We start from the raw sequence: 26234 nt of genomic DNA, 5'->3' as shown, positions 1-26234 counted from the left end.
GAATAGCAAAAACAATCCTTAGCAGGAAGGACAGTGTTGGTGGAATATCAATAAAACTTTAAACTCTATTACAAGGCCATAGCAATAAAAACAGCTTTGTACTGGCACAAGAATTTGCTTGATGACCAATGGAACAGATAGAAGACCCATCTACTAATCTTTTCTGTGACAAAAATACCTGAGCAAAACTACTTATAAGAAGAAAGGGTTATTTTGCCTCACAAGTTTCAAATTTTCCAGTCAATAGTCAGTTGGCTGTTTTTTCCTGGACCATGTGAAGAAGAACATTTTGGCAGGGAGCACATGGTAGAAAGAAGCTGCCCACCTCATGGTGATGGGAAGTAGAGAAAAAGAGAGGAAGATCTGAGGACAAGATGTACTGAAATGATCCACTCCCATAAATGAAACCCTAGGATTCCATTCCTCTGTGAGCTCATCAATTCATTGATAAATCCATCCATGAGATTAGCACCCTCATAATCCATTCACCCATCAATAACACTGCCAGCTTCAACACATGAGCCATTTGGAGAATATTTTGTATCTAAACCCTAACATTCTTCCTCTGGCACCCAAAGGCCTCGTGTCTATCTCACAATGCCTAGTGTATATAGACCATCTTTAAGATTTCCTGGAGCTTTAACAGTTCTAGTATAGCACCAGAGTCCAAGTTCAAAGTTTCCTCTTAAACTCAGGGTAAATTTAAGCATGAGTTTCTGTAAATAATAATAATAATAACAAATAACAATAAAATCACATTACATGCTTCCAGTGTTCCGTTGTGGGATAGACATACAATAAGTATTCCCATCCAAAAAGGAGAAATAGGAAACTAGAAAGGAGGAATTGGACCTAAGCAAGACTGAAACTCAGAAGGATAAACATTAAATCCAGAAGCTCCATGTCCAGCATCTTGACAGCCCTTTCTGTATGAACAAGCCAGCACCAGCCTCCATGGCCTCTCTTCTGGGCTGATGTTGTTCTCTCCCTGCAGCTCCTTGCAGATGTTCCAAGTTTTTGACATGCCTAACTTCTTGTGGTCTCTACCACCACTTCAGCATCTCTTCCATAGCTTCAGCTCCATTCTCTTCAAGCAATGTCCACAGGGAATCTGATCCTCCAAACCTTGCCTGGTCTCTAGGCCTTCCTTTGAAATCTCAGTGAAAGCCTCTATGACTCTATAACTATTACATTCTGCATGTCTGGAAAAACAATATGATGTGTATGAAGCCAAAGTTGGAAACCAGTTTAAGTCATAGCTAGGACCCATTATACCATGGCTACAAAAACCTCTTAGTGTCTGGATGGTAGAAGAGATGAAATGCAAAGAGAGGAAGAGGGAGACAATGAGTGAAAATGGGATTAATTTTATACATTGCATTGTTTTGTCTAAAAAGTTTGCTTTGGATCTTAATACTTCTTATGTCTGTCTTTAACTTTTAGAGTATTTGGAATATAGTTGTAATACCTTTTAATGGGCTTGTCAGTTCTAACAACTGTGTGTCAGTTTGTGCCTATTTGAACTGAGTGATTTTTTTTCACCATTGTGGGTCTTATATTCCTGTCTCCTTTTATGGCCAGTGATCACTGACTGGATACCAGAGTATGTGAATTTTCCATCATTGGATGCTGATAACTTTATGTTCCTATAAATAATCTCAAGATTTGTTCTGAGTGATAGTTAATTACCTGGAAACAATTTGCCTTGTTTTTAGTTCCTTTTAAGATTTAGTTCCTTTTAAGATTTGTTAGACATCATCAGGTCAATTTTTAGTCTAGGATCTCTAGTGAGGCAAGATACTACTGAGTATTCTACTCAATATCCCAGGAATTCTGAGGTTTTCCATCTTGCTGATAGGAACAGAGATGGATTCCAACTCTGAATTGAGTACCAGCTATTATTGCCTATCATCCATTTAGGTAGATGGATGGTTCTGTGGTCTCTAAACATTTTCTTACATGTATTCTCTGATGAATTTTCTTGTTGGCTACCCAAAATCTATTTTGTAGATTTCTAGAGGATTGTTTTAATCTTTCTATCTCTCTTCTTCCTGGTAATTTGTTGTATGAAATCTAGATTCTTTGAGCTTCTTGAATTCTCCCATTTTTTTTCTCTTCAATTCTGCAAGTTCTTTGGTTTCCACCTAAATTTCTTCTACAACATGGTCTGGATTCTCTTAAGGCAAAAAATCCAGTGTGACTGTAAGGCTACTCTCTCCTTTCCCCATGTTTCAGGGGTCAATGTCTTTTGTTGCTCAGTGTATATAGTTCTTTGCATATTTTATCTTGTTATTATTTTTAGTTGTTTAGGCAGGCAGTTGTATTTAGTCCATATTCATATTAACCTTGCACATTCTTTTAAAATAAGAAATTGATAAGCCCATACCACCTCAGAATAAAGCATAAATGTATAATCTTCTTGTATGTATGCTGTTTTCTCAAATAGGAGATAGATATTTGGGTACAGTTTAATTTGTTGGCTAGATAATACTGATTCACATGTAAATACAGTTTTAATAACTCATTTGGAAGTTAATGTATCTTGGATGTTTAGATTTTTTGTCATATGTAATACTGCCTTAAACATCCTTAACATTCTTTGTATAGCATGTTTCAAAGCCTCTGGCTATGTTTTAGGGTCTTGATGTACATCATATAAAATTTATGCATATCTACAATGTATTCCAGAAAATTTGTAACAATTTTTGCTTCTATGTTGACAATATTTTAAAATAATTATTTTCCTATACTGTGTACAAACCTACTAGAAAATTCTTTCAGGCTTAACTTTCTGATGTTGAGGTATAGATTTAGTCACTTTTTTATTCAAGCATTCCAAATTAATTTTGATGCATTCTCCCAGAGGTGCATGCATTTGAAGTTATTATAAACGATGGAAGCTGTCTCTGCTTTTGAAAAACTGTTATTCTGGGTAAATCATGAATGTAGCTACAGCCTCAGATATCAATATTGTCATTAGGTTTTTGACATGCTTATAGGACAGTGACCTTATTTATATAATTTTTAGCCTACTTCTCCAGTTTGTATGCTTTCCCCACCCCCATGTGGCCTCTCTTCTTTCCTCTTTCTCCTCACTTCCACTGTAAGCCTACATAGTATATGCCCTTTATTTTATGTTATGATGTTAAAAAAATCTTCTAAAGGGATTAACTGTGATTAGAAGAATCAAGCTTGTCTGAGGATTGGTTAATGAAGTTGTCATTCTCCTTGTCCTGATAACTATGGACCAGTGTGTCTCTGGATCCATGGCTCCCTTCTTACACATTCCATGATAAAAAGGCATCTACAATATCTACTAGGATACTTGTAACGTTAGGTAGAAATCCAAAGGGAAAAAAGCATGCAGGTGTTAAGATCAGAGATGTAGACCTTGTGCCCCTGGCTATGGGAAGGAACAGGATAGTATGAAGTCTTTTACCCAAGGAAGAATTCTTCTAATTTTTCTACCTTTCATTAAGATTTCCTCAATCTTCTTTCTTGTCTTCCTGCTTTTTTTTTTTTCAAGAAGAAGACCCATTTTTTTTCTTCTTCTGCCCTTCCTTCTTGGCTGATAACATTCTTTTGGCCTATTCTTCCATAACTCAGAAATATGTAGTTCTAGATTATTCCTGATCTAAAAGTCCTAATAGGAGTAGCACTCATTAGGAGTAACACTCCTACTTTTTAAGCATAATAACGTAAACAAGCTGGATCCTTAGATTAAAAACTCTGTATTTGACCAACATATCCCTTGCCTTTGTAGTGACCACTGTTTTGGATTTATTACATAACTTGTTTCTTTTACAGTTCATTTAGTCATTTTGACGAATTTCTGAAGGACAGCATTTCTTCTAATCTGGAACACTTCTGAAGTAAAAACTGTGTGGTTGTCCATCAGTTTTGAAGTCAGGACAGTGAACTTGTTTATATAATTTTTGGCCTAGTTCTCTAGTTTGTACAATGCTGGACTCTGAACTGAAAAGATCCATGTGAGATTGTGCAGATTAGTAGCTGTATTTCTTGTTGTGCAGACAACATTGGCAGGGTAGGCTGGCTCAGTTCCTTGAATGTAGCAGCCATATAGAAAGGATAATCAACTTTTAAGCTAGGAAGGTCAGAAGTTTCTGGAGATCTGTACACATAAGTGGTTTAAAAAAACGAAATTAAAAGCTGTGGGTGCTTGTGGCTTACAACTCTAATCTTAGCTACTCAGGAGGTTGAGATCTGAAGATCACAGTTCAAACCCAGCTTGGTCAAGAAATTCCATGAGACTCTTACCTCCAATTAATCATCAGAAAACTGGAAATGGAGCTGTGGCTCAAAGTGGTAGAGCACTAGCCTTGAGCAAAAGAGCTCAAGGACAGTGCCCAGGCCCCAAGTTCAAGCCCCATGACCACCACCACCAACAACAACAAAAGGAGTTAGGAGCACAAAATATATTGACTTCAGTGAAGATATTGAAGCAATATTTTAGGCTGGATACTCAGAGAAAGAGAAAAAAATCTGGTATTTTACAACAAAACATGAGAAATGTACTTGAATTCTCATGTGGTTTCTAATCTTTGTTCTGACTCTGCATGTAAAGCACATGGACTGATCATTCCTCTTCCATCCTTGCTGGGCTGTTGCCAGCCACTCCCCACCCTCCCCCCCCCCCCCAATATTCCAGGAGACAGAATGGGGAATCTGGATGAGAGGGTCAACATAGCCTTTCTTCCCCAAGCCTGTTTTCTCCTTCCATTTCCTTTTTGGTTTCCATTTCCATTTGATTTTTTCAACTTTAGAAATAAAATAGTATTGATTTCCCAAAAGGTAAAGACTTAAATGAAACCTAAGTCTTTCCCAAAGGCTCTTTGCCTTGAGGGTTTTTTTTTTAATCTTAGCTCATTAGTTGTATGTATTTTGATTATAAAAGTTTTTTCCCCCAGTTGTTATAACTGCAATTTTGGTTATCATTATCATCACATATCATCTGTGTTTATGTGGATTGACAATCAATTTAGACCAAAGCTCTCCTGAGCATATTATTGTGATTTGTCATCTGAATAGTTGTATGATGACAGAATGTATTAGTCATTTTTTATACCTGTGACGAAAGATCTGAGAAAAGCAACTTGAGGAAAGATTATATTTTGGCTCATGGTTCCCAAGGTTTCATTTCCTGGTCCACTAGCTCCATTGCTACAGGTTTGTGCTGAAGCAGAACATCTAGGTGGAGGATGGCAAGGAGGAGCTAAACTACTCACCTCCTGGTGGCCAGGAAGCAGAGAGACTGACAGGAAGTGACAAGGACAAGTTCTACCAGTCAAAGGCATTCATCTTCTCCAATCAGGCCTGCCTGCCTCGTACACTAGACACCACCTCTTCCAAATAGTCCTTTTCAGCTATGAATCTATCAATGAGCTCAGAGCCCTCATGATCCAGTAACTTCCCTCAAACCTATCAGCTGTTAAGCAAGCATATTTTATGTTCAAACCATAACACAGGGTGAGATATATTCTGTTAATCTTATATTTAAAAGTGCTTTTTTTTCTTGTCATTGCAAGTAAACGACAGCTTGATTGAATATAGAACTTTAATCATTCCTTATATATGTATGTATGTGTGCTGGGTGTGGGACTCTTGTATGCCCAGGGCTCATACTCTTGTTTGGTTTTTTTTCTCTCTTGTTCAGCTTTTTTACTCATGGCTAATGCTCTACCACGTGAGCATTCATCCAACCTGACTATTTTGCCTGTTTATTTGAGATAGAAAATCACAGACTTTTCTGCGTGCACTGCTGACTTCACACTTGGTTGCATTCACACACAAACACATTTAAACCATAGCGTGCAACCAGTCTCCAGAATTCTTTCAAAATCTTATAAACTGAAAACTTTCCTCCCTTCCTCAAGTCCAGGCAACCCGTATTGTATCTTCCATCTATGAATTTGACTGTTCTAGGTACCTCATAACTAACTGGAATCATATAGCTCTATCTTCATGTGACTGGCTTATTTCATTTTGTATATAATATTATCGGGGTTCACTTATGTCATAGTTTGTGTCAGGATTTCCTTACCTTTAAAGGCATAAAAATATTCCATTGAACGCCTGTACTACATTTTGTTTAGATGTCTTCATCTATCATTGGACACTTAGGTTTCTTCTACCTTTTGGCTACTATAAATAATGTTGTTTGAGCATGGGTATGCAAATAGCTTTCCAACATTATGATTTTCTTTTGGAAATAGATCCACTAGTAGGATTGCTGGATCATATCTATTATTAGTCTTTTGAGGAGCCTCCATACTGTTTTCCATAATGATTACACCATTTTATCATCCTGCCCACAGTGCACAAGGGTTCTAGTTTCTTCACATCACATTAACACCTATTTTTTGTTGCCTTTTTTTTGTTGTTGTTGGCCATTTCTTTTTTTGTGTGTGAAAATACTGTGTGTGTTGGCCATTTCTATAGCTTCTTTGAAGAAATTCCTACTCAAGTTCTTTGCCCATTCTATGACTATACTCTATTATCATTTTGTTTGTTTTAAAAGCAGAAGATAGGAAAGTTCTGTTGCTAGATAATTTGTGTTTCATGTGTTTTTCTCCTATGTGCTAATCATTCTTATGTTGAAACTTTATTTTCTATGTTCTGAATACGTAATTTTTAATTGACCCAATGTATTTCATTATTACAAATACATGTGCCTTTGTTTCTCTAAGCCAGACTTTTATGGCAACAACTAAGTGACACTTTTGGTTTTAGTAGTTGAAAACTTAGCTTAACAGTAATGTAGTATTTGCTCTGTATTTGTTCTGTATTTCATTTTGTAATTTAATTTTTTTTACCTGTTATAAGTGCTTGTAACTTTAAGCATCAGGTAAATGAGATAGCTCTGTGAGGCTTGCAAAAAAAAAAAAAAAGCAGTTCTCACTTCTCCCTTACCAGTTTGCCTCACCCAAGGCTACCGGCTACCATGGTCAATTTTAGGTTTTTATGTTTGATTTGCTCCCTAGAACTTTTACCTCTTTAAGATTTTTTTAATGACATATGATACATTACTTTCAGATATGTGGAATTCTGAGATTCTTTTTCTTCTACTTTTTGATTGCTAAGTTGTAAATCTTTAGAGATTCCCAGGTGAAAGGATGCCATTACACTACTTCCCAGCCCATCCCTCATCATTCCAGTAGGTTTGGGCAGGATTTTGACTAGGTTGGTGCTGTTAATTTTGGTTGTCAACTTGATTGTATTGGTTAGTAGAGCATACCTTGGAGTGTGTCTATGATGATATTCTAAGAGACAATTAAATCATAAAGGCTCTGACCTAATCAATGCATTAATCCCTTGATGAATTCAATGATGCCTTTGTTGGGAAAGGTAGTGAAAGGTATATGAAATGAGGCCTAGTTGGAGAAAGTAGGTCATTGAGGTCATACTGGGGGCTCTATCTACCTCTTCCTGTGTTTTCCTTCTCTGTTTCTTGGCCACCATGGTGTGAACTGCTCTGCCTATCATGATGGCACAAACCTTCTGAACATATGGGCTAAAATAAATCTTTCCTTCCTTATGTTGTTTCTGTAAAATATTTTGGTCAGTAAAAGTAACTAACGTAGCTAGTATTCATGATGAATGTGGTGATGACCTTGAAATGTCATTCAGACCTGAGCCATGTAGGATTCTATGAATCCTTTCACTCATTTGGAATATTTTTTATCTCATTTAAGTTAATCGTTTTATCATGCTTTCTTTATTTTCTGTATTTATATTACTTATTTTAAACCAAATTCTCTAGTCTAGAAAAGTGATGTATCTAGATGGATAGTCTATGAGTACTGCTTTTTGAGTCTCTTATCTGTTATTCAGGGTTCTCTTTTCACAATTATGTCAGGAATTCCCTTTGTTTTTCTTCTGTATTGATCTCCAACTTCCAGACATTACACACCTTCCTTCTCCTTATCTTCCTTGCCATGTCCCTGAAAGAATATCCTCCCCTTGAATTCTAGGTTGTAAATTACATTCCTAGTGATTGCTTCACTGTCTTCTAGCTTCCAGGGTTGCTACTGAGGAGTTCAAAGACTTTGATTCCTCATCCTTTGTTTATGAGTTTCCCAACTCATCTCGTGATGTCTTATAGGATTTTTGATTTAAATGATCACTGTTTTAAATTTAAAAAATAGTTGTCTATTGATTGATTTTTGTAGTGCTGCCTTAAACCCAGAGCCTCACACATGTTAAACAAATTCTGTATCACTGAACTATCCCCAGGGCCTTCTAATTTGAAAGCTGTACAGTTAAAAAAAAACAACCAATCATATTATCATAAGCCAGATACATGCTTAGTGTGGATCTGCTAAAATCTGGGTTGGAAGGTACACATTGGGCTCTTACACTCAACAAACAGGTGAGCCTTTGCTGATGGCAATGCTTTGAGACATTTCCTCTCCCTTCCCCCTATTTTCCTTTACTCCTTCATTCTGGAATTCCTCCTCTTTGTGTTTTATTTTATATTTTGGGCTGAATTCTTAAATTCACATTCCAGCCCTTCTAAATTTTGAGTTATTCGTTTTAAGCATCCTGTTTTTCTTTCAGTGAGAGCAGCATCTTTTTCTTCATGCTAACTATTGCAAAATCTTCTCATTTGCTTAGACTCCAGAGAGGAAAATCTAATCATCTTATGCCTTAACTGTATATAAGCCTGGAGTAAGATGTTAGTTCTCTCTATAGGGAGACAGATACTAATGAAGCCAAGTGAGGGATCTGGCCTGCCTCTATCTCATCTTGAGTTTCTAGTTTTGGGGTTATGAAATTTCTTTCAAGTTCATAATTCATATTTTCATTTCTTTTTATCTTTTTGGCTAATGGAAACTCTTTTCTGATCCCTATATTTCTTTCCATGTCCTTCCATGTTCAAAGATACTGCTATGTTCCTGAGAATTTTAAGAAAAATACTTATTTTTAAGCAAGTATTTGTTCTAATTCTAGATTAGTCCGTCATTTTGAACTATAATAACATATTTTCTTGGCTTAATGGGTTTGGATTTTTCTCTGTTGCTACCTTGAAGACAGAATCCTATGCATGTTCAGAATTAGATAATGCTCTGTTGTTGGTTCTCCCCATTATGCTGGAGATCTATTAAGAGACTTAAATGAGTCATTGCTTGACTGAAGTCCAGAATAAGGAAAAGGGTTAGGTTTGAAGTAGATTAATTTACCAATTAGAAATTTATCTTCCTGTGAGGCCTGGGGAAGGAGCCAGCATCAACTCTAGGAGTAATCAAATAGAAGTTTGCCTCAAATCAAACACTTGCTTTCAGATATTTGGTGTGGCACTTAGTAATTAGCAAGGTCATTGTCACTTGGCATGGCTGCTCTCCTCAGAGGCTGGCTACTAAAATTCTTTTCTCACAGATCTCTGGTGCATTCTTCATAGCAATATGTAAGTCAGCAGTAACTACTCAGCCAGAGATTACTTGCTGGGTTGGCCTCTGGAGCCAGGAGTCCTTTTTAAGGACTTAGTGTATTTTAAATACACCAAGCTCTCTTCCAGACTTAATTCCCTACAGCCTTTATCCTGCTGAACTAAGGGCACTAGTCCAGGTCTGTAGGGCTTTTGTTTGCTTCTTTTCTGCATGTGCAATTGCAGTTTCTCATGAGGAGGGTATTGAGCCTTAGTCCTTTGTCAACTTCCTGAGTTGATTTATCCAAGTACATATTTTTGGAGGTTTAAGCAATAGTTGAAAGCACTGTGTAGTTTCTAGGACTGAGTCAGGATAATTTCTGTTTGTTTGCTGTTAATTGTTATTTTTGTATGTAAGTAGACTGGCTTCAAACTCATGATCCTCCTGCCTCTGTCTCCTGAGTGTTTGCCAGGTGTGTACCACCGTGTCTAACAGGATAGTTCTTGTTCTTGTAATCAGTTGGCCATTTCTCTGGTTACCTAGCATAGAGGACTGAGCCTATGTGATTTCTTATTTGGAAATTGTATTTTCTTCCCTCAACTTATAATTTTAATTGTTCTTGAGCCTTACTAGCACATTTTCATTTGCTAAATTTTCTTCAATATTTTAGTGATAGTCTAAATATAATTTTACACTATGTATTTTTATATCAGAAATCGTTTTCATAGCAGGGTATTGATAGCTTACACCTGTAATCTTAGCTACTCAGAAAACCGAGATGTGAGGACCACAGTTCAAAGGCAGCTCTTGTAAGGAAGTCTGTGAGACTCTTATCTCTAATTAACCACCAAAAAGCTGGAAGTGGAGCTGTGGCTCAAGAGGTAGCATGCTAACCTTGAGCAAAAGAATTTCAAGGATAGTGCCCAAGCCCCTATATACTATGAGTCTTTAGGAATGAAATCTCATTGGCCTGTTTTTAATTATTTTTGTTATCAGGCTATTTATACATTCATCTGTCGATCCTACATAGAGCAATGTAATTTATATAATTAATAGAATTTATAATTCATATATAAGAAAGAGAAAGGAGAAATAAGAGCATGGCAGTCACAAAATGATGCCAGGAATATGCTCAGCATAAAGCAGTGCCTCCTGGGATCCTGTAACTTACTTAGGGTGAACCTTTGTCATGGAAAGAGAGGTATCCCTGTGCACATAGTCTTTTCCCTGGACCATTCATTTCAATTCAAGTGTATAAACAACGGGACTCTTTGCCCTTCTAGAAGTAGAACTGAAGAGAACATTGGCATTGTCTCAGGGCAGATGTGGAATTTAATGTTAATTGTTGTCCTAGGATAAATAGCTGGAGAACTTCACTATTTATTTGGTTAATAAAAATAATCACTCTAGCAGAAGAGAATTGAAAAGTTCCACTATTTAAAATGAGTAAAACCTATAGTGATGGAATATAGTATGAAGAATGTATAAAAAATAAAAATGACAATTTAAAGTTCGTAGAAATTGCTGCCTATCTTAAGTCATTTATTATAAAATCTGCTCTTCTGAGCTTGTGGTTTGCCTACCTGGTGGTATTAACATAGAGAAGCACTGTAAGATTTGAGATCAAAGGACTGGGATTAACTGTCCAACTTTACTATTCCTACTACAGAAGGCCTGGATCTTTATGAGCTCTGATTCATTACTTTTTACTGGATGGGAAATACTCTCCAAGAGTTGAAAAGTATTAGGCCTTAGCTTGTATGTTTGGGAAGCTAGAAGATATTTTTAACTCTTATTCACTATGCCCTGAGTTTTCTACAGATGTTCAATAAATATCTTAAAATTTTATTTTTCTTAGCTAGGCACTGGTGGCTCATGCCTATAATCAGTTGCCTGGCTACTGAGGAGGTAAGATCTGAGGATTGCAGTTTAAATCCATCCCAGGAAGGAAAGTCTATGGGAGTCTTATCTCCAATAAACTACTCAGAAAAAGTCAGAAGTGGTACTGTTTGGCTCAAGTGGTAGAGCACTTGAGCAGAAGAAGCTCAGGGACAGTGCCTAAGCCCAGAGTTCAAGCCCCAGGACCAGCCATAAAATAAAATAAAATATTTTTTGTTTTCTTTAGAGACAGGATTTTGCTTTGTTCCAGGCTGACCTCAAACTGGCAATCCTCCTGTTTCTGCTTCCCCAGTGCTGGGACTATAGATGTGTACCATCATGCTCAATTTAATGAATAACTTTTGATTCAACATAAGGAGATTCTTTCATGGGATGAAAACTATCTAAAAATGAAAATATTTTCAAAATCAAAGTGTTTTCTTAATTTCTCAATGCAAAATTTTTTCTTCTTCTGGACCAAACTATAGAACTAGGATCAGGCTCTTCTGGCGGGAATATGGCAGCTTTCTGAAGTTTTCTTTTTTCTTTTTCTTCTTTGTTGGTCCTGGTGCTTGAACTCAGGGCCTGGATGCTATCCCTTAGTTTGTTTGCTCAAGGCTAATGCTCTACCACTTAAGCCATAACTCCATTTCTGGCTTTTTGATGGTTAGTTGGCGATAAGAATCTTACCGACTTTCCCGCTTAGGCTGGCTTCAAACTGTGATCCTCAGTTCTCAGCCTCCTGAATAGCTAGAATTAGAGGCATGAGCCACTAGTACCCAGCTAAATTTTCTTTACAAAAATAATTTTACTTAATTTACTTTTGGGACAGAGCCTTGCTATGAAATCCTAGCTTCATACTCACAAGTCTTTGGCCTTAGCCTTCCGAGGGCTGAGATTTCTTCCCATACCTAGTTCACACATTGCTAGGCAAGCACTCTACTGTGTGAGCCATTCCCCTAGCCCTTTTGGTGTTTTTAGTTATTTTTCATGTAAGACCTTACATTTTTTTCAGGGGACTGTACTCAGACCCATAGCCTCTCAGCTTTACCTTCTACCTAGCAAGGATCATAGGTGCATGCCACCACAACATTAATTGAGATGAGATTTCTAGATACCTTTATGGCCCAGCCTTTGAACCACAGTCCTCCGAATCTCAGCTTCCAGATGGCTGGGATTACAGGTATGAGCCACTGTGTCCAGTTGCTTTTTGAGTTTTCTTAAATGATATATTAATAAGAAAATAGTTATACTTTGTGTTTATTTATCATCCTCTCTTTGAGGCTATCAAAATGATGTTAGAAATGCACTCTTCCTCACTCGTGAAATTTTCATTTATGAAGCCCCCAACCGGACACCTATCTGAATAGCTGCCTTACTCTGTAATTTCCTCCTATGATGTTGGGGTGTTTTGCCTTCTTTTTCTTGAAGAAATATAAATATGCATCTTATATTTCTTACTGGAATGGGAATTGTGGTTGCACTAATCCTGGTTCTTCCATTGACTGAAATGTGTGATTCTAGACCCTTCTCAGTTTTCTCATCCACATAGGGGTAGTGCTGAACTGGGTCATCTCTAATCATGTTAGTCCTCTGTTTCCCTTGTTCCCCTTACCCTTTAGATGCAAACTGTTAGCTCAAAATGTTAATTTCTTTCTTTCTTATCTTCTTCTTTATTTGTTGGTCATGGGCTTGAACTCAGGGCTTGGGAGTTGTCCCTAAGCTTTTCTGCTCATGGTGCTAGCCTGTCACTTTGAACCATAACTCCACTTTTGGTTTTCTGGAGTCTCATGGGCTTTCCTGACTGGGCTGGGTTTGAATTGTGATCCTCAAATCTCAGCCTCCTGAGTAGCTAGCATTACATGCATGAGCCACCAGTGCCAGACGCTCGCTCTCTCTTTCTTTTGCCTCCCTCCCTCCCCTTTTACCTTTCCCTTCCCCCTTTCCTGTTCCCTTCCCTTTCTTTCTCTTTACATTTCTTTTAACAGGATGGTTTCTTCTCCCTATCTCTTCATTCCCCCCCCCCCCAACTTGAAGCTATCTCCCCAGAACTTCTAAGCTGGCCCTCAGAATTGAATTTATCCTATGGAAATACATCCTCTTTACATCATTTGGACAAGTGAGAAGGAAGTCTTGATTTTCAGATGTTAGATCTTCCTTACCAGGTTCCTGTTTTTATGAAGCTAGTATTTGGTACTTGGTATGAGGGTCTTTTCTTCCTCTGATTAACAGTGCATCACTCTCATGTGCTAGTCCTCTTATACCAACTGTGGAGTTTTCTTTCCTTTTACAGGCACTGTATTTCTCCTAGCATGACTGTAATCTGATCAGTAACCGTGAGCCCTGCCTCCTGTGTCTGGCAACTGTGGAGCTGGGGCCTCATCATCGCCCCCAACTACAGGACCATCATGGCTGCCTTCTCTACTTCCACTCCTGTAATTTCACAGCCCCAGGTAAGTGATTCAGACCAGCATCCATTTAGGCTAATCACAGCTTGGTCAAATATTTAAATTGATTTTCACAAGGTGTGTTTCACTCTAGGGATTATGTATAGTTCTCTTATTATAATTTTGTGGGTACTTAGAAAATGGTGCTTTTGTGAGCCAGGTACCATTTAGTTCAGGAAGCAGCTGGAACAATGAACAATGGTTTTAGTGAACTGGCCTCTGTTCGGAGAGGGCCTTGGTTTTCAGCACTTAGGATGCCTGACTCTTATTCTGGATGCTGAATTCCAAATCAAGACAAGTCCGTGGCAAATTTTGCTGCTTTTCCTTTCTCAGTTTTTGTTGTTGTTATTGTTTAATGAAATATCTCAGGGTAACTTGAATCTGGTAAGTATCCCACTGCTGCCTCAGCATCTTCTGAGTAACTAGTATCTCCTCTTCTAGGAAATTGGAAGACAAAATTGATTCTAGAAACCTTTGAACAGTTTCTAGGAAGTACTTTTGCTGTCTGGGATGTCTCTGTTCACATTGTTGTACAACCTGCTCTCTGGAGTATTCACTGGACTCTGTGGGGCTCAGCAGGCTGTATGGTACAATAGGAACAGACTTTGGAGTCATTAGGCTTCAGTTGACAACCCTGTACCTTGGACTGTTGAACAAAGAGCCTGAGTCATGGTCCCCTCTCTCATTGTCAATTTCCTTTCCCTCATTTGGTCTTCACATGTTTTTTGTGGATTAAATGACAGAACACATGAAAAGCATGCAGAAGGAACTCAAGTGTAAGTGTAGTTTACTCCCATTTCATCTTCCTTGATCTTTACTCTTCAAGAGGAGGATCTTTCAGTTTTGATAATCATTTAGACAAAGATTAAAGAACAACTGTATAACTATAATAAAGAGCCATGTTGATTGGAATTTCCTTTTTTTTTTGGTATGGAATGTTACTCCATGTTTTTTATTCAGTATAATTTTGCGAGATGCTAAAATTTTGTCAGCCAGATACGTGAGGGCAGCTCATGCCTGTAATCCTAGCAAATCAGGAAGCTGAGTTCTCGAAATCAAGGTCAAAGCCAGCCTAGGAAGGAAAGTTCATGAGACACTTACCTCCAATTAACTGCCAAAAATCTGGATATGGAACTGTGGCTTAAGTGGTAGAGCACCAGCCTTGAGTGAAAAAACTGAGGGACAGAGTCCAGGCCCTAAGTTAGGTACTCACAAGCCTCAATACTGAGGCTTGAACTTGAGGTCTTTCACTAGCTAGGCGTGCTCTCTTCCACTTGAGCCACAATTCTAGTCTTTTTTATGGGGTTGTTATTTTTGAGATAGGGCCAGCCCTGGACAGCAATCCTCCCATGTTGCTGGGACAACAAGATGTGTACTATCACACCCAGTTTTCCTGTTTCCCAATTGTGTTTTCTTGGTAGCTTTGAATGATAGGCATATACCCCTATACCCAACCGTTTGTTGAGATGGAGTCTAGCCAACTTTTATTGCCTGAGCTGGCCTTGAACCATAATCCCTCAGTCTCTGCTATGTAGTTAGAACTATATGCTTGAGACATGGTACTCACCTTGCTTTTCTTTTTTAATTTAAGAAGGAATAAAGAAAATGAGGGAGAAAAGAGGAGAGGACATTTTTACTTTATTTCCTATGGGTGCTTTTCCTCCCACCCCCTCAAAAAATTAAAAGGCCTGAGGATCTGGCTTTGGTGGTACATGCCTATCTATAATCTTAGCTATTTTGGAGACTGAGATCTGGAGGATTTCTGTTTGAAGTCTTTGAGACTTTGATCTCCAGTTAACTTGCAAAATGTTGGACCAGGGACCTTGTTTAACTGGTGGGGTGCTAGCTATGATGGGAAAAAGCTGAGTGAGAGCTCAGGTCCCAGAATCACAACCAAAAACCAATAAAACAACCTCTTCAGGTTTTATTTTATCACATGGATAAAATGCATGCTGCTCTTCAATGCTTTTAGTATTATTTCCAGAATATTTAGTGTCTCCTCTATCATGTGTATTTCTCTTTTTGCCAGAAGGATCATTGCCTATTCAATACTTCATTTACTTTGGCTGTTTGGTTACTAGTAACCTCAGTGGGGTTTTTTGGTACCTGAGAAACTTGGAGAATAACTGAAGAGACTTAGTGTATGTCATCCGAGGTCACCATGTCAGAGTCCAATGCAGCTGTTCCTAGTGGCCACTATGTGAGCCTTTTGTAGAGTAAGCGAGGCCTTGGTGCTGGGTTCTGGACAAGACATGTCAGCATCCCACTGTCCCTGTCCTTTGTCAGCATTTCCAACAGTATCAACCTACCTGCTCATTACCCCTCTGACACAAGCGACTGTTAGCAGGCAAACAATATAAACACGTGAGAATAAGTCACTTAATTAAAACATTGAGCAATGCCTGAGGTAGAGAGGAGTCAATATAAGCACTTGGCAATGTGTACTCTTATAAATTTTCTCCCTCCTTCATTTGGCCTTCCCTCCACCCCTCACCTTTTCACTTTCTTATTTATTTATTTATTTATACTTCTATTTTCACTCCTGAGTGAAAACTTGTTCTTGCTAAGCAGTCACCATCCCTTAACCTGTTTGCTTTAGTTAGTTACTAGATAGGATTTCAGCTTTTGGGGCTGGATGCTGGATCCCCTTACCTACAGCTTTCACCATGGCTGGATTATATCCACCTTAGCTGGCCTTGACCGGCAGCCTTCCTCATCTCTAACTCCTGAGTATCTGTGATCCTGAGTATCTGTGCAAACTTTTTATGGTAAAATGACTGTATCTATTAAAATTGTTCATCTTTGCACATGTTCTGTTTCCTTCTCGGTGTCTATGTTAAAAAAACATGTGCTCATCTGAGACCAGGGTGGAATAAATATATAAAGATATTCATTGATGCATTGGTTACAGACCAAACAGTAAGAAGTTTCTCAGTATCCTGTAGTGGAAGACTTAATAAATTCAGAAGTGTATGGTTTATATTCAATAACATATCAGTAAAAAAAAAATTTGAGCATATCAACATAGAGCTATATTGCCCTAAAATACCCCCTCTTGTCCCCCTGGTACTGAAGCTTCAATTCAGGGCCTTATTTTTGTTTTCCACTCAAAGCTGGCACTCTAGCACATGAGCCATAGCTCTACTTCTACCTTTTTAGTAGTTAATTGGAGATGAGAATCTCAAAGACATTCCTGTCTGGGCTGCCTTCAAACTGTGATCCTCAAATCCAACCTTCTGAGTAGTTAGGATTATAGGTGTGAGTCACTAGTGTCAGGCTTACCTTAAGATATTTTATGAAGGTGCCTGGCTTGCCTTATGAGATTTTATGAAGGAGAAAGAAAACAAGATACAAAATAATTATTATAGGAAGATATCGTTAAAATGATTAAAACAAAATTGTATGCTTTTAGGTACATCAATGGAAATGCACAGTGGAAATTCTAGTACATACATTATCAGGATGATGATTCTTGGACTTGGACTTGGACTTGGGAAGATGAGCAGTCTCTCCAAAGCTTAATCCTACCCAACAAAAGCTCATTCATTTGTCTTTATTTTTTAATTTTTGGTTGGTTGTGGGGCTTGAACTCTGGGCTTGGGCGCTGTCCCTGCGCTCTTCAGCTCAAAGCAAGTGCTCTACTGCTTGAGTCACAGCGCCACTTCCAGTTTTCTAGCGGTTTATTGGAGATAAGAGTCTCATGGACTTTCCTATCCAAGCTGGCTTTGAACCATGATCCTCAGATCTCAGCCTCCTGAGTAGCTAGGATTACAAGCGTGAGCCACCGGCACACAGTTTCATTTGTCTTTAACTTCTTTCATGAACTTAAACTTAATTACAAATGTTCTCCTTGAGCCTCATTAATGAAAAGCAAAAAGGGTCAAGAAACACTGGAACACTGGAGTCTTCTAGTCAGAGTGGTTGAGCTAAAAGCTTGGCTCCAGCATTTATTAGCTGAGCCTGAGGGCAAGATAGTCATACCTTCCAAATGAACAGAGCAGTAATGAAGCCAGTCACATAGGGTTGTTTTAATGATGGCATGACAAAATAGGTATAAAACTTAGAATCATGTCTGACAGACATTGCCCATGTGTATTTGCAAGCCTTATTATTGTTCAGCAAGTGCTGTAGCAGGTCTGGGATTACAAGAATAAATGAGATAAATAGGCCTTTGTCCTGCTATTGCTCAGAAATATAGTGAGAGATATCCAGATAGAGAAACAACAAAATTATAATACTTTATCACAAATATTATGACACATATGAATGGATATTCTGCCTGTCAAATAGAGCAACCATCAGACATTTGAGGGTCAGAGAAGCTTCTTGAAAGATCAGCAGACTGGCAGCCAATGAATGAGTAGGAGTTATTTTTGGCATGGAAGAAGTAAGATGCATAAGTGTCAAATGCTCCAAGATGAGAGAGAGAACAGAGGTTAGAATTTAGCTCAAGATATTCTCAGTACTATGATATGAGGCTGTCACCATTGATGTCCCTAGTGCCATTTCTACTAGCTCACAAGAGCTGATAGTTGAATTTTCAAGAATTTCATGATTTGATTGACTTCATGCTGTAGCCACTGTGGAGTATTTACACTACCAGAATTGGCAAACTCAAAGTGTCAGTGGGAGATTTTGTAGGGCATTGTAAGCCATGTCAAGGAATTTAAAATTAACCTTCAGAAGTTGTGCAGTTTAATGATTGTCTAGGCTTTTGAGTCTTAGGTCTAGGTTCATGCCCTGACTTTTGACTATTCTCTTGAGCAGTCTCTTATTGTCAATCATGATAACTGAGTCTCACTGTTCTGATTATTTATATGGAACAGGGTTACTTTCAAATGGGAAACTAAGGCTGCTCGACAGGAATCAGTCATAAATTGGGATATTGGGGTCACAAGGTGAGGTGATTGTTTTTTCAGGAGGGATGAAGAACATCTTGATCACATGGTTACCGGCTCCTCCAGTTGGTAATGGGCCTCCTGATTAGCTTTTCCAATGTAATTTGTACAGTCAAATTTTAGTTCACAGCTTACTTGCTCTTGCTTCCAGAGCTATGCATTGATATCTTCTCTCCTACTGGTTGTATTCTCTAGGTTTGGAGAAGGTTAAAGTTATTTAAATGTAACATCATCTTAGTCAAAGACTAATGAGCAATTCACTACATCAGCTTAGTCTGGTATTGTCTGGCACATCCACCTGCATTCTTTTAAAGTGAATTCAGGGGCCTGAGTAAAGATAAACTCCCATCCAGTGTGAAAGGCCTGAAAATCCTTTTACAAGGCACAAACAACGGATTTTTTTTTAAAAAGGCTTTTGGTTTTGTTTGTTTGTCTATTCATTCAATAACAAAGAACATTTTTCTAGTTAAGGCTGCCTAATACTAGCTCTAAACTAATTAATATGAGCAAATAGCCTGTGATTGTTTCAAACAATAATAGGGAGAAAGCTTTCATTGTCACTCCAACTGGGATGGCTGTTTAGTTAGTGAAAGATAGGCCTTGTACTTTGAAGTGGAACAAGTTTTGATTCTCTGTTTTACTCCTGCTGGGACTGTAAGATGGTTGTTGTTTTCTCAAAGAGAGAGAGAGAGAGAAAGAGAGAGAAAGAGAGAGAGAGAGAGAGAGAGAGAGAGAGAGAGAGAGAGAGAGAGAGAGAGAGAGAGAGAGAGAGAGTGCATACCCAGTTTTCACAAAGCTAGATGATCCCAAGTTTTCTGTTTGTAGTTGATTAATAGTCTTGCTTTTCCAATGCTGATAATGAGCTTCCTTATACAAAAGCTCACAAGGATGCACTGGCAGATTGGAAAGGAACCTGCTTATCATTGGTTTAAGTTTATGTGTGGATATTGAGAAGGTAGGGTGAGGATGGCATAGGAAATAATAATAAAAAATCCTGATATTCTTAAAATAGTTCTTTTTCTGTTTCTAGGATTCTTATTAAGCAATCCGTTATGAAGGTTTAATCAGGTTACTATGGATACAATTTGAATTGAAGTTTTTATTTTTAATGGAGTCATTAGTTTAAAAACTGAGTATGTTATTTGGCTTCTCTCAAACCCAAGATTGATACTAGAGACCAGAATAGATTTTGAGAGTTTACAAGGTATTTAGCTTCCATCCCTATGAGTCCAGTGAGGGAAGGAAGCTTTCCATTTTGCTTTACTAGCTATTTCTTTCTGCCTCCCATGTGCTAAATGACCATTTTGGTTTTTAAGCCAAGGACTGAAAGGTATTTTGATCCTTGTAAGTGATGCTTTCATTAAAGGTGTGAATTTATGTAGATTTTCAGGGACTTAACAGATGGTTCAGTCTCTGAAGTAAGAAATCATGGATATCTTCTTGATAGTACTTTCTCTTAGACTGAAGTGTGAGTATTTAATTGCAGCATGAAATATTATTCATAACAGTATGAAGTTCCCAGTGTCACACAAGATAGTCTTCACTACGTCAGGTCTTGCCTGACATGCAGTTGAGAGTACACAGTCTGAGTGCATTTTGGCTCAAATCTAAAATACTATTCAAATAGTTAGGCAGTCTTTCAATAGAGGTATTTCTCTGCTTAATATTTTAGCTTAATATTTAGCTATAGACTTAAAATACTATGCATAGTACTCCAGTGTAAATGGAAAAAAAAAAGGGTCTGCCAACTGCTTTCTACTGTAGTATGACCCTTAAATCAAGCCCAGGCCTACGTTAGTTCTTTCCATTTTACCCATAATTATTCAGAGAGTTTTCTTACAGGGAGAAAATGGTTTCTGCTGCATATGGTCTGTGTATATGCTGTGCATATGTGTTATGCTAGAAGACTCATCAGATGAAAGCCAAGTTAGATAAACATTCTACAGAAAGCTCCAGCATGCTGCCAGGAATAAATGCATGTGGAGATAAACACTGAGATTTTTTTACTTATTCCATCTTTTAAAACCTGTTTCTATTAGACATTTGTTCTCCGATTGCCATTTAAATTCATTTATGCTCCCTTTGTGTTTATAAGTACTGATAAATTTTGAGAGGATATCTTATTTTGGAATCTGAGAGCACATTTTATATTTGCTTTTCATAAGATAAATTGTACAGGGGCACTTAGGGTAAACCACAGATAATACCTTCCATATTTGTTTATTTTTCTTTTTAATATATCTTTTTTTTCTTTGTCAGACTTGGAGCTTGAACTCAGGGCCTGGGCATTGTCCCTGAGCCTCTTTGTGCTCAAGACCAACACTCTACCACTTGAGCCATAGCACCACTTCCAGTTTTTAAGTGGTTAACTGGAGATAAGGGTCTCACAGAAACTTTTCTGCCTAAGCTGGCTTTGAATCACTATCCTCTGTATTCAGCCTCCTGAGTAGCTAGCATTACAGGCATGAACCACCAGTGCTCAGTTGTCTAATCTATCTTCAATGATTAGGAGCTCCTCTTTTTGTTGTTGGTGGTGGTGGTTGGGCTTTAACTGGGCCTGGACGCTGTCCCTGAGCTCTTCAGCTCAAGGTGAGCGCTCTGCTACAGCACCACTTCTGGTTTTCTGATGGTTTATTGGAGATAAGAGTCTCACAGACTTTCCTCAGATCTCAGCCTCCTGAATAGCTAGGATTATAGGAGAGAGCCACCAGTGCCTGGCCAGGAGCTCCTCTTTTATCTCTCAATGGGTGTATGGCTTTCTCTTTGTACCACAATGGTATAGGTTTGTCTATTCTTCTATGAGATCTCTGATTTGTTGTCTTTGAACTCTGTGATAGATTTTCCATAAACAAACTTAAGGTGGGAAAATGACCTGTAGTTTCTTCTATAATCACAAAGTCTAGAGGATAGCTGGTTTTGTTTTTGTTTTTGAGATCTGTACATTGTTCTCATAAGACTGTTGTTAAGAGAGGGAGAGTGCAGTCAAGAATCCAGTGAACATCCTACAGAATTAAGAAGACTGAGGAAAAGGGTGAGTAGTAGAAGAATAGATGTGCATATTAAAAGGGGTGACATTGATCAAGATATTGTATTCATAAGCTATTTTGTTAAATGGCAACCCCTTTGTACAACTACTTAAACATAGTAATAATAAAAAATTAAGAAATGTGAAGGGTAAACCAAAGGAGGAGGCTGCAATGCATAGTAAGAAATGTACGCATTATCCTGCCCATGTAATTGTAACCCCTCTGTACAGTATGTTCACAAATAAAATAAAATAAAATTAAAAAAATAAAAAAATAAAAAATTAAGAAAAAAAATCAACCTGGCCCAGGTGCTGATGGCTCAAATCTGTAATCCTAGCCACTAATGAAGCTGAGATCTAAGAATTGTAGTTCAAAGCCAGGCCAGGCAGGAAACTCTTTGAGGCTCTTATCTCCAATTAACTACTAAAAAAGCAGAAGTAGAAGTGTGACTCAAGTGGTAGAGCACCAACCTTGAGTAAGAAAACTGAGGAAGAGTGCCTGAGCACTAAATTCAAGCCTCAGTAACAAAACACACACCCAAAAACACAAAAAACAATTAGCCTGACTTGCTGTGTGATGTGGCTACCATTTGGTAATGCATAGTGTCACTTAAACATGTTCCTTAAATTAAATTTCTTCCGGTTACAACTGATTGTTCTAGAGGAACTCAGGGTGAGAAAGATATGAAAGCATGTTAATGCTAGCTCTTCAGTGTCCATCAGAAATGATCATGGAGTAGATTACTTTCTAGACTAAGCTGACAATGTAGCAGTTTTCAGAGATGCTGGAAGCCTTCAGTAGCAAGAAGTGGGGGCCTACAGGAAGAAAAGCAGGGAATGGTTGATGGCATAATTCCAAGGTCAGGATGGCCAGCAAGAGATTTCCAATCATTTGTACTTAAATGAACAGCCACCAGCTAGCATGTGGAGATTCTGGAGCCTTAGTTCAAGCCAGGAAGGAAGAGTTGGTTCTCTAGATTCAAGCTTGAACCCCAACTTCCAAGGCTTTGTGTGCTTAACATATCCTTGATTATGGTTGGTGAGGTTACCAAGTAGCCTGGCACAAACACTGGAGGGGAGGACCTGTCGAGTATTGGAGCCCATGATTCAGTGGCACAGGTTCAGAGCTTACCTCTGGTGGACATGTTGGGGTATATAGTGATAACACAGAACCTCCTTCTGGGAGACTTGTCCAGATGGAGCAACTCAGCTGCTGACCAGCCCATTCCATCCATTGTGCCTTTGAAGAATAGCTTGAAGCACAAGGATTCCACTGTATTTCCACATTGGATTTCAGCCCTATGGCAATGGAGAAAGAGGCTGAAGAAACAGGGTAAATCATGGGGACTCCCATAAGACAAGAGAATTATAGTCTTCAGCCACACCATAGTACTTTGCTCTTTCAAACAATGCATCAAGAATGAACATTTAATCTGAATTTTCCATTGTTTTTCTGTGTCTGTGCTGAGACTCAAACTCAGGGCCTTGTGTTCTTTCTTAGCTTTTTTTTTTTTTTTTTTTTTTACTGTAGGTTGGTGTTCTACCACTTGAGTCACAGCTCCCCTTCTGGATATTTTTACTGACTAACTGAAGATAAGAGTCTCATGGATTTGTCTGTCCCAGTCTGGCTTAGAATTGTGATTCATAGATCTCAGCTTCCTGAGTAGTTAAGATTACAGGTGTGAGCCACCAGCACCCAGCTTTGTTTGACTGCATTTTAGTATTTAAAAAAAAAACAGAAACTCATGGTGTAATTTATTTATTTTCCAGTTGATGAATATTTATGCTGCATCTACTAGTTTGGTTTATAAAAAAGTGGAAATGGAAAAATTGCTGTATGACTTTTTGTTGTTTTTGCCAAACCCTATTTCAAAGTTGTGCTGAGTTTTATTTTCACCAGGTGTGGTGTGATTCTCCTTACCAACTCAAACTTGCTGATTGTTGCCTATCTCTGACTCCTTGTTCCTCTGACCCCTTGTCAGAGTGATTTTCTTTCCACATGATTATGGGCCACTAAGGGTTTCTCTTCTGTGAATTTCCTGTTTTCATGTTTGCCCATTTTTCTATTGGACCGTTTGGCTTATCTCTTTTTGATTTGCAAGAAATTTTTGCACATTATTATAAAGCAGATCTTTATGTGTATTGAAAAGCTTTTTTTCGGTATTAACCATTAACTTTTCTATTCACTCATAAAGTTGTACACTGAAGTTTTAAGTTTTTGAGCAGTTATGATTTGTAAACTTTTTGTGTGTGTGCTGGTCCAGGGACTTGAACTCAGGACCTGGATGTTTTCCCTGAGCTCCTTTTTGCTCAAGGCTAGTGCTCTATTACTTGAGCCACAGCTTCACTTCTGGCTTTTTTTGTAGTTCATTGGAGATAAGAATCGCACAGACTTTTCTGCCTGGCTGGCTTTGAACTGCAATCCTTAGATCTCACCTTCCTGAGTAGCTAAGATTATACTCATGAGCCACTGGTGCCCCACTTGATTTGTAAATTTGATGTGATTTCTAAGCCCTTGGGATATGGAATCAGGAAGATTGTGAACAGGAAATGAATTCAAGGCTAGCCTGGATAATATCGGAGGACTCCCTATGTGACATCTCCTTCCCCCAGAAAAAACAATTAGAAATACAAATAATCCAGTTTGGGTTTGTTAGTTCATCTGACACTTTCACGTCTACCCCTGAGGCCAACTGTTCTGCTGCTTTGAGCACATGCTGTCCTTCCTGGGATTTTATTCTTTGGGATGACCAGTTCATGTTCACTGGGGCTCACCTGAGAGACTCCTGTGTAGCTGTCATGTGCAAGCAGTGAGAATATCAGGAATTCACACCTATGGTTTATGTTTGTTTCTTCTCAGAATTGATAGTAGTCCAACTTCATCAGATTACAATCATTTGTGATACACTTGTGGTCAGGATTTCTTGTTTACTTTTCTTTTTGAAGACAGGGTATGTCTATATGGCCTAGGCTGTCCTTGAACTTAAAATATTATTGCTTCAAGCCTTCAGAGGGCTGAGATGACAGAAAAGCACCACCACACCTGGCTTTATGACTTCTTAAGAATCTTTTAGGGGGCTGGGAAGGTGGCTCAGTGGTAGAGTGCTTGCCTCGCAGGCATGAGGCCCTGGGTTCGATTCCTCAGCACCACATAAACAGAAAAAAAAGCTGAAGTAGTGTTGTGGCTCAAGTGGTAGAGCGCTAGCCTTGAGCTGTAGAGCTGAAGGACAGCACCCAGGCTGAGTTCAAGCCCCATGACGCCCCCACCAAAAAAAAGGCTCTTTTAGTTTATTTCCCAAATTGGACTCTAAGCTGAAAAAGACCTCCTCCTTGGTCCCTGCAGTGCAAATAGAAATGATTACTCTTTTGTATGTGGTCTACTCTTCCACTGATATGGAAGTTGTTGTCAGGATTCCTCACTTAATGAGTGGGTTTTGGTTCTCAGGCATTGCCTCTGCCGAGGCCAGAACTCATTTTTTTTCCTCAGTGGTATTTAAAACGCAGTCTTCGTCTGTTTTTATAATTTCTTGCCAAGATAGCCTCTTAACGTAGTTTACAGTTCTCTTTTAGCACAGTGATGCTTCTAAAAACTATATTGTGTTTTACTAGTCATCTTAGTGAATTGGTGGCTTTTACCCTTCCTCCTCTTAGGGACCATTCAAAATTCTTTGAAAATTTTCCAAGTATGACAATGCACATTTTCTCAGCCTGGTAGAAAGGAACTTCAGCAGATTAAATATTTTTTATTGACTTAACATTTATTGTTTCCTATAGTTTCTTTTCCTTCCTCTCCTACTGCTCCTACTCCTGCTGTTCCTCCTCCTCCTTTTCTTCCTCCTCCTCCCCTTCTGCCCCCTTCCTTCTTCTTCTTCTGCTTTTCTCTTGTGCCAGTATGGAGCTTTGAACTTGGGGCCTAGCACTCTCACTTGGCTTTTTCTGTTGAGGGCTGGTGCTCTGCCATGAAGGGGTATGTCTCTGAGCTTTTTTGGCTGAAGGCTAGTGCTCTACCACTTGAGCCACAGCACCACTTCAGGCTTTTTTCTGTTTATGTGGTACTGAGGAATTGAACCCAGGGCTTAGTGCATAGTAGGCAAGCACTCTACCACTGAGCCACATGCCCAGCCCTACTTCTGGCTTTTTTGGTAGTTAATTGGAGATAAGAGTTAATTGGAGATAAGACTTGCCTGTCTGGGCTGGCTTTGAACAATTCTCAAATATCAGCTTCTTGAGTAGCAAGGATTATAGGAGTAAGCCACCAGCATTTGGCTCCATTGTTTCCTTTTACATTTTATACATTATATTATTGCAGATTCCTTTCTGAATTAATATTTAACATAAATGGGCCTTTTTAGGCAAATCGTTTATAATTTATTAGTTGCACATTCAGTAAAATTAAAAAAATAGGTGAAGAACTCAGTTGTGTTGGCATTGTTTTGTGCCTCTCTACTTCTAGGGGGAAATTGTCTTACTTTTTTTCTCTCTCTCTTTTTTAGCTAGTGTATTACTGTGTAGTTCAGGCTGGCCTAGAACTCATGATCCTCAAATCTCAGCCTGCAGAGTGGTAGGATTACAATTCATATGCTACCAAACTTGGTCTTTC

General features: G+C 38.5%; 1 protein-coding gene across 4 annotated transcripts in view; it reads left to right on the top strand.

The window, feature by feature from the left end:
• Lpar1 (lysophosphatidic acid receptor 1) overlaps positions 1 to 26234 on the top strand; it is a 125503-nt gene that overhangs the window by 40120 nt on the left and 59149 nt on the right. For all 4 annotated transcript variants that reach the window (XM_070011501.1, XM_070011491.1, XM_070011490.1 and 1 more), the window contains exon 2: positions 13558 to 13717. In XM_070011501.1, the coding sequence (XP_069867602.1) occupies positions 13673 to 13717 (45 nt within the window). In that variant the 5' untranslated portion in view covers positions 13558 to 13672. The remainder of the gene's footprint in view (positions 1 to 13557; positions 13718 to 26234) is intronic.

Source organism: Dipodomys merriami, unplaced genomic scaffold (genome assembly GCF_024711535.1).
Source record: "Dipodomys merriami isolate MVZ:Mamm:240054 unplaced genomic scaffold, mDipMer1.0.p SCAF_11, whole genome shotgun sequence".
In the NCBI taxonomy this organism is placed as follows: Eukaryota; Metazoa; Chordata; class Mammalia; order Rodentia; family Heteromyidae; genus Dipodomys; species Dipodomys merriami.
Note: the sequence above shows the minus strand (reverse complement) of the source record. Positions and strands in the feature narration are given on the sequence as shown.